This window comes from Aythya marila (assembly GCF_965140915.1).
Source record: "Aythya marila genome assembly, chromosome: 20".
NCBI classification, from domain to species: Eukaryota; Metazoa; Chordata; class Aves; order Anseriformes; family Anatidae; genus Aythya; species Aythya marila.
In genome coordinates, this window is record NC_139061.1 from 4968003 (window position 1) to 4978789 (window position 10787).

The following is a 10787-nucleotide window of genomic DNA, read 5'->3' on the forward strand; positions in this document are numbered from 1 at the left end:
AAACGCAGACAGCGCAGCATCCCTCCCCGATACCTGCCCTCCCCACCACCCCGTGGGTCCGTGCCATGGGGAATCACGCTGCTGCTCATGGCTGCCAGCGGGCGAGGCCTGTTAATTACCAAAGTGACACGAGCAGATGGTGCCGGCAGCCCTCCAGGGAGGCACCAGGAAGTCCTGTATCGCTTACACTGTCACGGGGCTGGGATTTGGCTGGGGCCAGGGTGCCTGCGTGAAATAGTCTGAATTCCCTGCTCCAGGCTCTGCTGTTGGGGGCTGAGCTCAGAGCTTGGCACGACAGATTTGGGGGATGCTAACACGTCCCATGGGGTCAGCTTTGTAGGGTCAGCCTCAACTCGGCACAGCTGCAGCCTGGAAAGTGCTGGGGGCAGCAGAGGGGATACAAGCCCCTGTAAACACCGCTTTGGGGGAAGCTAGCTTAGAGGTGGGCACTGGGAAACACAGCAGTGGCTCAGGAAAGCCCCAAAAAGGCTGCACCTGGGCTGGGAGCCGCCGCCTGCCTCCTCCTCACAGCCCTCCCCGTGCCCAGGAGCCCCTGAGGCGTTTGTGTGTGTGGGGGGGGGTCCCTCATGTAACACGTTTTTCCTCCCCAGCAGCTAACAACGGGCTGCTGAATGGCTGAGGAACGGCTCGGGAAAGCCGTAGCCCTTCCCTCGCCTTTTCCAAAGCCCCACGGAGAGGGGGCTGAGGACCACAAACACGGCTGAAGGGACGGGGGCAGGGCTGAGCCCCGCCGCCATCTTCCCGGCCGCGCCCGCCATGGCGGCGCCGCAGCCCCGGCGCGGTCGCGCTCGGTGACGGCCGGAGGCGGGCGGGGCGCGGCGGGACGGCAAAATGGCGGCGCCCTCGGCCCCGCGGCCGCCCAGGCCCCGCAAGGAGCCGCAGCCGCTCGTCATCCCCCGCAGCGCCGCCGAGGAGCAGCGCCTCCGCCTCGAGAGGCTGATGAGGAACCCGGTGAGGGGACCCCCTTGTTTGTCCGGGAGGGGTGAAGGGGGCTCGCTCACCGCCGTTTTTTTTGTGGGCGCCCCCGCTGCCCGTAGCGGGGGGTCCCGATGCTGAGGTGAGGTGTTGGGGATGGGGTCTCGCCCTCCCTGCCTGGGGGCTGGCTGAGGGGGCAGCACGGAGGTGGTTCTCCCACTGACCTTGCCCCCTGGCTTCTCCGTCCCCTGTAGATGTGGCAGGGAAGGTGCAGGAGCGCCCGTCAGCTCTCCCCAGGCTCCTGGTGCTGTATTCAGTTCCCACCAGCCTGGAGGTGCTGCCTTTTTTTTCCTCTACTTTCCGTGCTAAAAAGAAGCGCAGACACCCCTAAATCCTCCCATTTTGCAGGTTTGTTGACCCGCAGGCCTGAATTTGAGGGAAACAGAGGGTACCTTACAATTCCCATTTTCTGCCTCCTCCCTGTGCATAAAGATTTCCACAAACGTGCTCCTTCTGGGCTCTGTCAGCTGGTGGAAGAGGCTGTTGTGCATGTACCACCCTTCAACGGTGTCCTAAAATTGCAGACTTTGCTCCTAGAGGATACTGATGACTGCTTGGTTTGTTCTTGCAGGAGAAGACCGTGCCGATTCCTGAGAAACTGAACGAATGGGCGCCGCGACCTCCCCCGGAGTTTGTTAGAGATGTGATGGGTAAAGATGCTATTCTTCAGATAGCTGTAGGATCGTCCACGTTAAGCTTAGGAACTGTTTAACTGAAAAGGCCAGAGGTGATTGTTTGTTGTTGCTCGTTTTGCAAGAGAAAAGAGGTATAAAATGTGCTTTTCGAGTTGCTTTTTCAAGCTTGGTTTGTGGGTTTTGCTTTACTGCTGGTTGTCAGAACACGAAGTGAACAACACCTGTGGCACTCCGGCACACGGGCTGTGTGTGAAGAAATAATCTGTTGCTGTGTTGATGACAAAGCATACGTAAGTCTGCCTTTCCCACAGATGTGAGAGCGCTCTGAAAACTTCTAAGTATGAAGCCCCTCGTTTGATTGCTTTGAGTCTGAATCTCAGGCAGCGAGAAACAGACATGTGCAGTGGATGTGAGTGTGTGTGGTCAGCGGACAGCTGTGCAAGGAACCCAGCATAAGTATTCTGTGTACATTTTGCTTTTATCTGGAGGGATTAGATTTGGTATTTGTGGTGTAAACTCTATCTGCATATGGAAGTTATGTCTTTCTTTGGAACTTTTGTCCTTATTATTGATCCTTTCCAGAGTCTGACTTGTTCTTATTTCAGAATAATTGATCTAGGACTAAAGGTTTTATACACCTTAGAATAAACTGTTGTACTTACTGTAATTCTCTCATGGCTTTTCCAAATAGCTTTTCTGTGTGCTTCAGTTGGACTGTTTTGTTTTTCTGGGAGCACTCGACATGCTGGGATTCTGTTGGTATCAGGAGCGCCCCTATTGCAGCCCCAGCTGCCACGTTTGAGTTACTAGGTGACTTCTTTTGAGCATGTTTTTGTGTGCTTTGCATTGAGAAATAGCTCGGGAGACAGAGAGATAGACGGGAGTGCAATGTTGAAAGCTCCTGTGAGGCTTTTAACATGCAGATTAATGCCAAGAAGAGAGAGCTACAGGGATTTTGTTCATGAAGAAATGGATAAAATTTGTCAGTGGTATCTGTCTCGTATGGGAAACTGTAACATGATGGGGTTTATCACCTTTCTGTTGACCTTCATGTTTTTGGTATGAGATGCTGAAAAGCAGAAGCAGCGTTAGTAGGATGTTTCAGTTCACCTCTGTCTAGAAGGCCACGGTGTGCACGTTTGATCTCTAGTTCTTTTACTGCCTTGGTGTCTAGCTAAGACTGGATTCTCTGTGGGGAAGATAGGATGTTTTGCTATTTGCCTTGATCAACAGAAACTGCAGTGAACCATGAGTGTATGGTTTTGCAGCTCAGTTTGGCTTTTGATTGTGAGTGATTGGATCTTATATAAAATAGAGACACACTGTGTGGGTAGATTTTCATCTTACAGTGCCCTTTTATATGTTCTGCCCCTCGGCATCTAGCCATAGCCGTATGTGAACATCTGGTATATTTCTGGTATATTTTATCTTCTAGCAGATTGACCCGTTTTTATCGTAGGTTCCAGTGCTGGAGCTGGCAGCGGGGAGTTTCATGTGTACCGGCATCTTCGTCGCCGAGAGTACCAGAGGCAAGATTTCATGGATGCCATGGCTGAGAAGGTCAGTAGGACGCTCTTTATATTTTTCCCATGACTATTTGGTGTTCGCTGCGTTTTTTTTTCTTGTAAAATCATGTGCAAACAATTAAATTCTAAACCACCATCAGTGCAAAACAGTGCAGGAATACGTGATATGTGGTGTTTTTGTCAGCACTGAAACATGTGGTGTTTTGTGTCAGACTTGCTCCATCTTCCCTCTATTCAGTGGGGGTCCTAGCACACAGTAAAACAGCATATGAATGTTTGTGTCCTCATGTTGGATTGTAAATGTTTTAAAAACTGTTAGAAATGTTTCTAAAAATGAAAGCAAATCCCTAATTTCACTGTCTTGCACAGACAGCATCAAAGCAAGTATGTGTGCACAGAATCAGGCTTTCTTTTAAGTCTTGGTCAGGTAGAGGATCGATTCCTCCAAAGAGATTATACTCTGTTGGCCAAGACGAGTCCTTTGATTCACATGTTAATGTTTGTCTCAAATTATCCTCTTGTTTTTTTTGGCACGTTCTTTAGGGCAAAAGCCCAGTGTTGCTTATCTGTTTTGGTGAGGATTCCTCCCTCTGAAGCCTTCATTGGTTGGCTCAGGCTGCAGGTTAAAAATGCTGTCTGTACAGAAGTCCTAGGATTATGGCTTTCGTATAAAGAGAAAGCCAAATAAAAGCTGGCAAAGCTCCCTTCTGTATTTTGCGAAAAGACTTCTCCCTAAAAGGACATGATTTTGAAAAGAAGTATTTTAATTTAGGTTGTGACCGAAGTATAACATGTGATCAATTACAGCAAAGACTAGATGAGGAATTCCAGAAGAAACTGGAGAGGAATAAGATGATTGCAGAAGAACAAACAGCAAAACGCAGAAGGAAGCGGTAAGGGCAGATTGTTCCCAGGAGGCTTGACATGGAAAACCTCCTGCCCTGTACCTCATCTGTAGCTACGTACTTTGGATAAATCCTCTCACTCTATTTCTACATCTGTCAGACAAAAACTCTGGCTGTGGAAATTAATTTTGTAGATGTCATTGTTGGGTTTCTAAAGGCAGTTGTAAACTTGACAGGCTTTGCTGGCATGGTTTATTTTCAGTGCCACAGCTAGCAGGGTAACTTTGACTGGCTGAGCAGCTTTTGCTGACACTTGTGTTGACTGCAACACGCCGTACTGCGTATTTGTTTTAACGATGTCAGAAAAGGTCTGTATGTATGTCTGGCTTAAATAAATGTCTAACAGCTGACATTGAGCAGCTTAAGTGCAAAAATGGGTGCTGCTTAATGGGTGTGTATGTGAGTTTGGAGTAGCAGAGCGTGATGGGGCATGATGCTGTCCTCTGTACACTGTGTGACTAGCCCAGTTCAGTCAGTGAATATGGGAATGGCTGTTTATGAGTGCAGTGTTGTTAAAATCAGTAGCTGCTTCTACCTACCTCAGAGGTAAATCTGGTAGGTTAAGTCTACTAAGTTAGAGGGGGAAAAAATAAGAAATATGGAATCCTTCCTTTTCTTAAGTTTTAGACAAAGTAAAACAGTTACAAGATTGGTGCTCTCAGTAAATGGTCTGAGAATTGTTAATGTGGTGATGTAAAAATTTAAATTCCACAGTCTGTGCCATCACACCTTTCAGAAATTGCAGGATATCACGGCTTGCCTCTGACCCTGAGCAGCTTCTCTTTTGTCTCTTTGAGCATTTTACATTTTGAATTGTGTAGCTGAGAGTTGCTGCTGAAAGGCCTGTGCAAAGTGACTCACTGGCATATTAACAGAAATGTTCACAACACCAACATTGGTGCCATTTTCCTTTAGCCGTGGTGTGGTCCAACAGATGGCCAGCAAGTCAGATCTGGCCTGCTGCCTTTTCCCTGGCTGAGAAGGAGAACAACTGTTCAAACAGCAAATGCTGCCTGAACACTTAAACGCCTCCTTTCTCCCTTCTTCTGCAGAGTAGTCTAATGATGTAGGTATCAAGCAACTATGCCCTTTAAGAGCCCTCTAACTTTATCTCTCCACCCTTTCTCTTCTGTCCCGAGTTCACAGGTACGGTACCTGGCTCTTTCTAGAGAACCCACTTACTGCGTTGTGAGAGGAACATGAATCCCAAATTGCTCTGCCCAGTGTCTTCCATTAGACTGCCTGGTTACCTTGGCTAAGCAAACAGAACTGAAATCCCCTCTTAACCCCCATGTTACTTCTAGGGCCCAGTGTAATGATTAAGGATAGCCAAAGATGAAGATCAAAGAATATGTAGAATATGTTTGTTTGTTTGTTTCAGTTAAAGCATGTATTACTGTCTTTTTTTTCATTGTTGAATTATAGTAGACTGGGGTTTTGATACCATTTTCTGTGTTTTTATTAGGTTAGGTAGCTAAAATGTGGGGGCATCTTCGTTTCTTTCTTCTTTCTTGTGTTCTTGGATGTTCTCGTGTATCATATAGTTTTGGCTGTAGTGGTATCAGGAAATAGACTTGAAAAAAATTTCCACAGAACTAAAACCAACAGAAATATTTCTGTTGATCTAACTTCGCTCTGACTGAATTTTTACTTGAGGCCAAAGTTGAATTGAACTTCTCCTCTGAAGTCTTTTTCCAAGATGTCTGTAATAAGTCCTTAATCAGTATATGATTACAATGTGCAGAAGCTTTACAATATTAAATTTTCATGAGTCTTTTTTTCATTGCTTTTCAGCCAGAAGTTGAAAGAGAAGAAACTGCAAGCTAAGAAGAATAAACTTGAACAAAAGAAACAGGAAAAAGGTCAGTAGGAGTTGGTTTTCTTTTCTCAAGACTCAGTTCTGTTCCCTAATTGAAGGGTTTTTTCCACCCCCTGTCCAAAGTATTCTTGAAAGGTGGGTGGGAAGACTGAATCTCAAGCTTGATATTTTTGTTAATATTTCAAAAGCACTCTTTGAAAACCCTCTAGGTTGAGATTTAATATTACAAATGACATCTCTATTTATGAATATTTTCCCCTTATTAGGGAATATTTTGGACAACGAATGCTGGAGTCTGATTTCATTGATAGTGGGTGTTTTACCCCAGCTATTCTGACAAGCTGCGAATTTAGAACATGCACTAAAAAAGGCGGTATTGTTAAGGGCTGTTCTTCTGAAATATTTTTAAATGCATATGGGAAAATGAGGGAAAAAGCACAACTTCAACGGCAAGAAACTAAGTTATGATTTTGTTTGCAAGAAACTGAGACACCGTGGTGTCATCTGTTGTACACAACTATTTCATTTCACATAGAAATAAACATGAAAAATCAGACTGCTGCTGTTCTCCTGTAGTCTTGGAAGTGAGCATTCAGCACTGCCAGTATAAATGTTTGTTCAAATTTTTGAACACTTATTGCTTCCTTTCAGTGAGTATATTATATCTCACTTTTTCAAATAGTTGTGCTTTATGGATTAGCACACTGCCTCTGCAGTAAGTCTTGGAGTTAACACAGCTCCCAATAAATTCTGCTCGAACATTAACTTGTCTGACAGTTCTGCCTTCTTTCTGCTTTGCTTTTCAAAGTTGGATCTATTTCAGCTGAACCATTGCCAGCCTTCCATGTAAACATGGGAGGGTAAATTAATCAGCAGGTAAATTATACTCGTGACAGCAAGTGAGTGTAGCAGAGAGCTTTTTGTTTTGTTTTTAAAAGCTACTTGGTCATGAACTGTGACTGCAAGGAGAATTTAAGTGTGAGGCTTAGCAGAACAGAATTGTCCATCTTCAGAGCATGGCTGAGAGAGAGGAGAGCTGGGCAGGGACTGGCACTGTGTTCTGGGACTGCAGTGTGCAAGTTGTTGGGCTGGAATGTTTTTGTTCGGCACAAACAAGTCATCTGGACGCCAGGATTCAAACTCCTGTCTTCAGAACAGTCCTTAGCTTTTTGAAGTTTTTGTTTCTTTATTTAAAAAATATTAAATACATAAATTGGTGGAGCTAGGAAGCACTTACAGCTGTCTTTAGGCTACTGAGAACAGACTTGTCTTTTTCTAGCTTGGTTTGCCTTGGGTTGAGGTCTGAGAGTTCTTTACAAAGTAATGGAACTGTTTTTGTTGGGCCTGGTTAGGCAAGCATTTCTTTTTTCTTTTCTTTTTTTTTTTTAATGAATGAATAGATAGAACTTGTGAGTTGCCATCTTTCATCCTTACTGAGTAAAAATCTTCAGAATAAAGGTTGGTGCTAAATTTGATAGTCACCTAATCTAAAATGCCAATATCTAACTTCACCACGTGGTGGCATCAGACAGCTAATCCTAAATGCGAAGTGTGACTGGTCAGAGCCTGAGCTGAGTGTGACTCGGTCTGAGAACCAGTGCAAGAGCTACGTGGAGCAGAAGGAAGGTTGCTAGATCTAGGTCTCACTTCATGCCATTTCCATACCCATTATTTAATTTCTAGTAGCTGTTTCCTCTTCTGGCCATTTAGCAGGCATCGTGAGTTTTCTATGACCCTAGTTAATCTGGCACCTACCTTAAAGGGTTCCTGTGTTTGTTAATAAACTGAGCAGCCCATAAAAAGGTCTTGGCACCCTATGGAGTTTCTGTAAAATTGGACAGGCATTGAAATATGCAGAGCCTGGCAGGCAGCTTCCCGGTGTTTGCATTCTTTGAGCGTACTCTGTGATACTTGAAAGTTCATGCCGACATGCAGAGGTGAGATTGGGAAGGAGATAACCTATCGCTTCTGCAGTTGACTACCTCTGATTGAAATAACGTTCAATAGGAGGTGGAGTTGTTTAATGATGCCTTGGCACAGTGGTAATGCAGCCTGAGTGGTGCAGGCGAGGGAATGTTTCTCTGAGGGAAAATTTGATATTTAGGGCTCTACATCACTCAGCAGAATTACTAAAGCCTAACACGTTTCCTTAGTGTCTGGGACTACTTTGTTGTGAGATCTGTAATGTGGAAGGCACACGGGACATGTTACCCATTCATACTAATTAGTGTGATCTAATAGCTGTTTGCTGAGCACCTGAGACTATTTTATTGTGAAATATTTAACAAGAAAGACACACGGGAATACGTTATTGATTCATACGGTTTCTGTCTTTAGAATCTGATCAATCTCAAGAGCGAGTCAGCAGCGAGGATGATGAAGAGGATAGCAAGGAGGAGGAAGAGAAGGAAGATGATGCCGAAGAGCCAAGTTTTGTGATGGGAAGAGGATGAGGCCTCTCAGGGAGAGCTGGAAACACTGTTCATTGCTTTACATCCAGGAGCATGAAGCCTTTCATCGCAGCCAAGCGGAACCCATTGGCGTACGTTCTATCTGCTTAACGGTGAATGACCTTCACGTCACAGGCCCAAGAGATATTGATAGAGAAATGCCAAATAAGAGATTTTTTCCTTAATTGCTTGTATAACTGCTGTGCAGTCTGCTCTGTTTGCTCTAAAGAGTCAGCTGTAAGTCTCTGTGACCCTGGAGTTCGTTCTGACATGGCCCAGAGTGTTTTTCTGAAAGCTAAAACATCTCCATTACTATTTAAGGAAAATATTACTGTGAGGGCTACATAATCTACTCTTGTCAAAGCTGGTAGCAATTGAATACCTGAATCTAAGGGCAGAATTTAACCTGAAATAGAAAAGTGGTCTGTAGCCAGACTGTCTTGCACTGTGAGTGTTCTGAATTTGGGGGTTTGTATGGGGTCATCTCTAACCCAAAGAAATCAGTTTATGTTGCTAGACAAGTTGTATAGATTTTTAAGCAGGATCCCTTTTTTATTGCTAAAATTTCCCTATTACTTTTCTTCCGTGTTTTTTAAATTAATAAAAGGGATGTGTCAGATTGTTCTGTCTTCTTTTATTTGAAGAGGATTTCAGTAAAATGAAGAGGTGCTTGCAGTGTTGCAGGAAGGGACAGAAAGACCTAGTTACGTGACACATGTGAAAATACAGCAAGAGATTAGCCACATTTCATATGCTTTTTGCTTGGAACAAATCAAAGTTTTCCAAAAGATTGTGTGTAAAGCTTCCAAATCCTGTGGCAGAAAGGCTTGGAATGGAATCGCTGTGCTTGTGCTAAACTTCATGTAGTGACGCCTGGCTTTCCCTCTGCTTGAGCCCTCTGCTTTGAGCTTTGGTTTCCCTGATAAGAATCACAAAATTCACATACATATTTACTTGTTGATGCCTAAATGAAAAGCGTATGCAGTGGTGGTTTTATTTGTAATTTAGGTTGTTGTCTTTTTGGTGTATCTTGAGCTAGAAGGGTCTGCCATCTTTCAGATGTGCTCATCCCAGGACCTCGGCACCCAGAATGTGGTGCTACTTCTCAAGCTCTAGTTAATGCCAAATAATTTAAAGCAAAAACAATGAAAAGGGAGAATCTCTTGCTGGATTTAGTCTTTTGAACAGTGCTGCCAGAACTCAGACGTTTTGTCTGAGCTGGCTTTATAAATTGGCTTCTCGGTGGTGTTACTGGCAGTGAGGAAGCAGATGTGATCAATTGCAAGTGACGTTTGTGTTTGGGTCCCTCGTACCTCCCCGGGGACTTAAGAGCTGCATAACTTCTGAGATTCAAGATGTATTTCCCCACCAGCACCCAGGGTTGGAGCTCTGCATGGAAATGTGTGTGAAATCTCTGTAGAGGCGCGTGCTTCAGAGTAAGCTGTGAATATTTCATTCTCTGGTGCTTAAGGTACAGAATGGATGTTCTGCAGTTGTCAGTTGCTCTGTGGAGAGAAATGAGTTACAAGAACCGTTTCACTTGAATCCCCCTTTGGGTAGGTGAGCCCTGTTGATACATCTGTGTCGTGGGACGAGCCGTAAAAACATTGTGATGTTTCTTGGCTTTTGTGGACGGAGAGGAAGTGAGAGTCTCGCAAATAAACAAAGACTGTTCTGCATCTGAGCTTGTCAGGCTTTTGAGCTGAACAAATAAGGGCTGTTTTGCATGAAAAGGAGCAGATGTGCTGCACGAGGACACGCTTCTCTCAGCTGGGAAGAAGATGGACTTGAGCTGGCCTTGGTAAACGAAATGAATTCAGGTTGTATGGCCTTACCCCGGCTCCTCAGGATGTCACGGTACCCGTGCTGAATTATTCATCCACTACGTTTACGAGGAGCGCTTAGTTTGTGTGTGAAATCCCTAAAAAGCAAAGAATGTGTTGCTGAAGGTGGTAGCTGCCTTACGGTCTTCTCTGCTGCCGTGGCTGAATTTAGCAGCAGGATCTGTACGTGGTGCGTGTCGCTGTGAATTCTGAAACTGCCGTGCCACGTCGTGGTTGTTGGTGTCGTGTCTTCCAGAATACACAAACACAGCCGACTGAGCGGCTCGAAGGATGCTGCTTCGTTAAGCCAACGTGTGAATGCTGCGTGAACTCAGAACGGGGAGAGCGCTGTCCGTGGAGCAGAAACAAGGAAGTGTAATAAAAGGAGGAACAATTTTACAATTGCTTCCTATTCCAAATATAGCACCGAAAAAGCAGCAATAACGCGAGGGTTTTAAACAGCCCAGGAGCGTGACCTGCTTAAGCTAAGCTCTTGCTCTGGATTCTTTTCTAGAGGAGTCCCTCTCCGTCAGAGCAAGGAGAGGCGTCTCCAGGGGCTGGATTTGCTGCTGTTCCATTTCTGTGTGCCTTCGTACGAGCACCAACCCCTGAGAGACCGCAGCGCTGGCGCTG

At 45.1% G+C, this 10787-nt stretch overlaps 1 protein-coding gene across 1 annotated transcript; it reads left to right on the forward strand.

The window, feature by feature from the left end:
- Positions 1 to 816: 816 nt before the first annotated feature.
- PRKRIP1 (PRKR interacting protein 1) lies at positions 817 to 10483 on the forward strand. Its single transcript, XM_082776601.1, has 6 exons — positions 817 to 972; positions 1568 to 1646; positions 3091 to 3191; positions 3965 to 4050; positions 5857 to 5924; positions 8219 to 10483. The coding sequence occupies exons 1-6, from the start codon at positions 853 to 855 to the stop codon at positions 8332 to 8334; spliced, it is 570 nt and encodes a 189-aa protein (XP_082632727.1). The 5' UTR covers positions 817 to 852; the 3' UTR covers positions 8335 to 10483.
- The last annotated feature ends 304 nt before the right edge of the window (positions 10484 to 10787 follow it).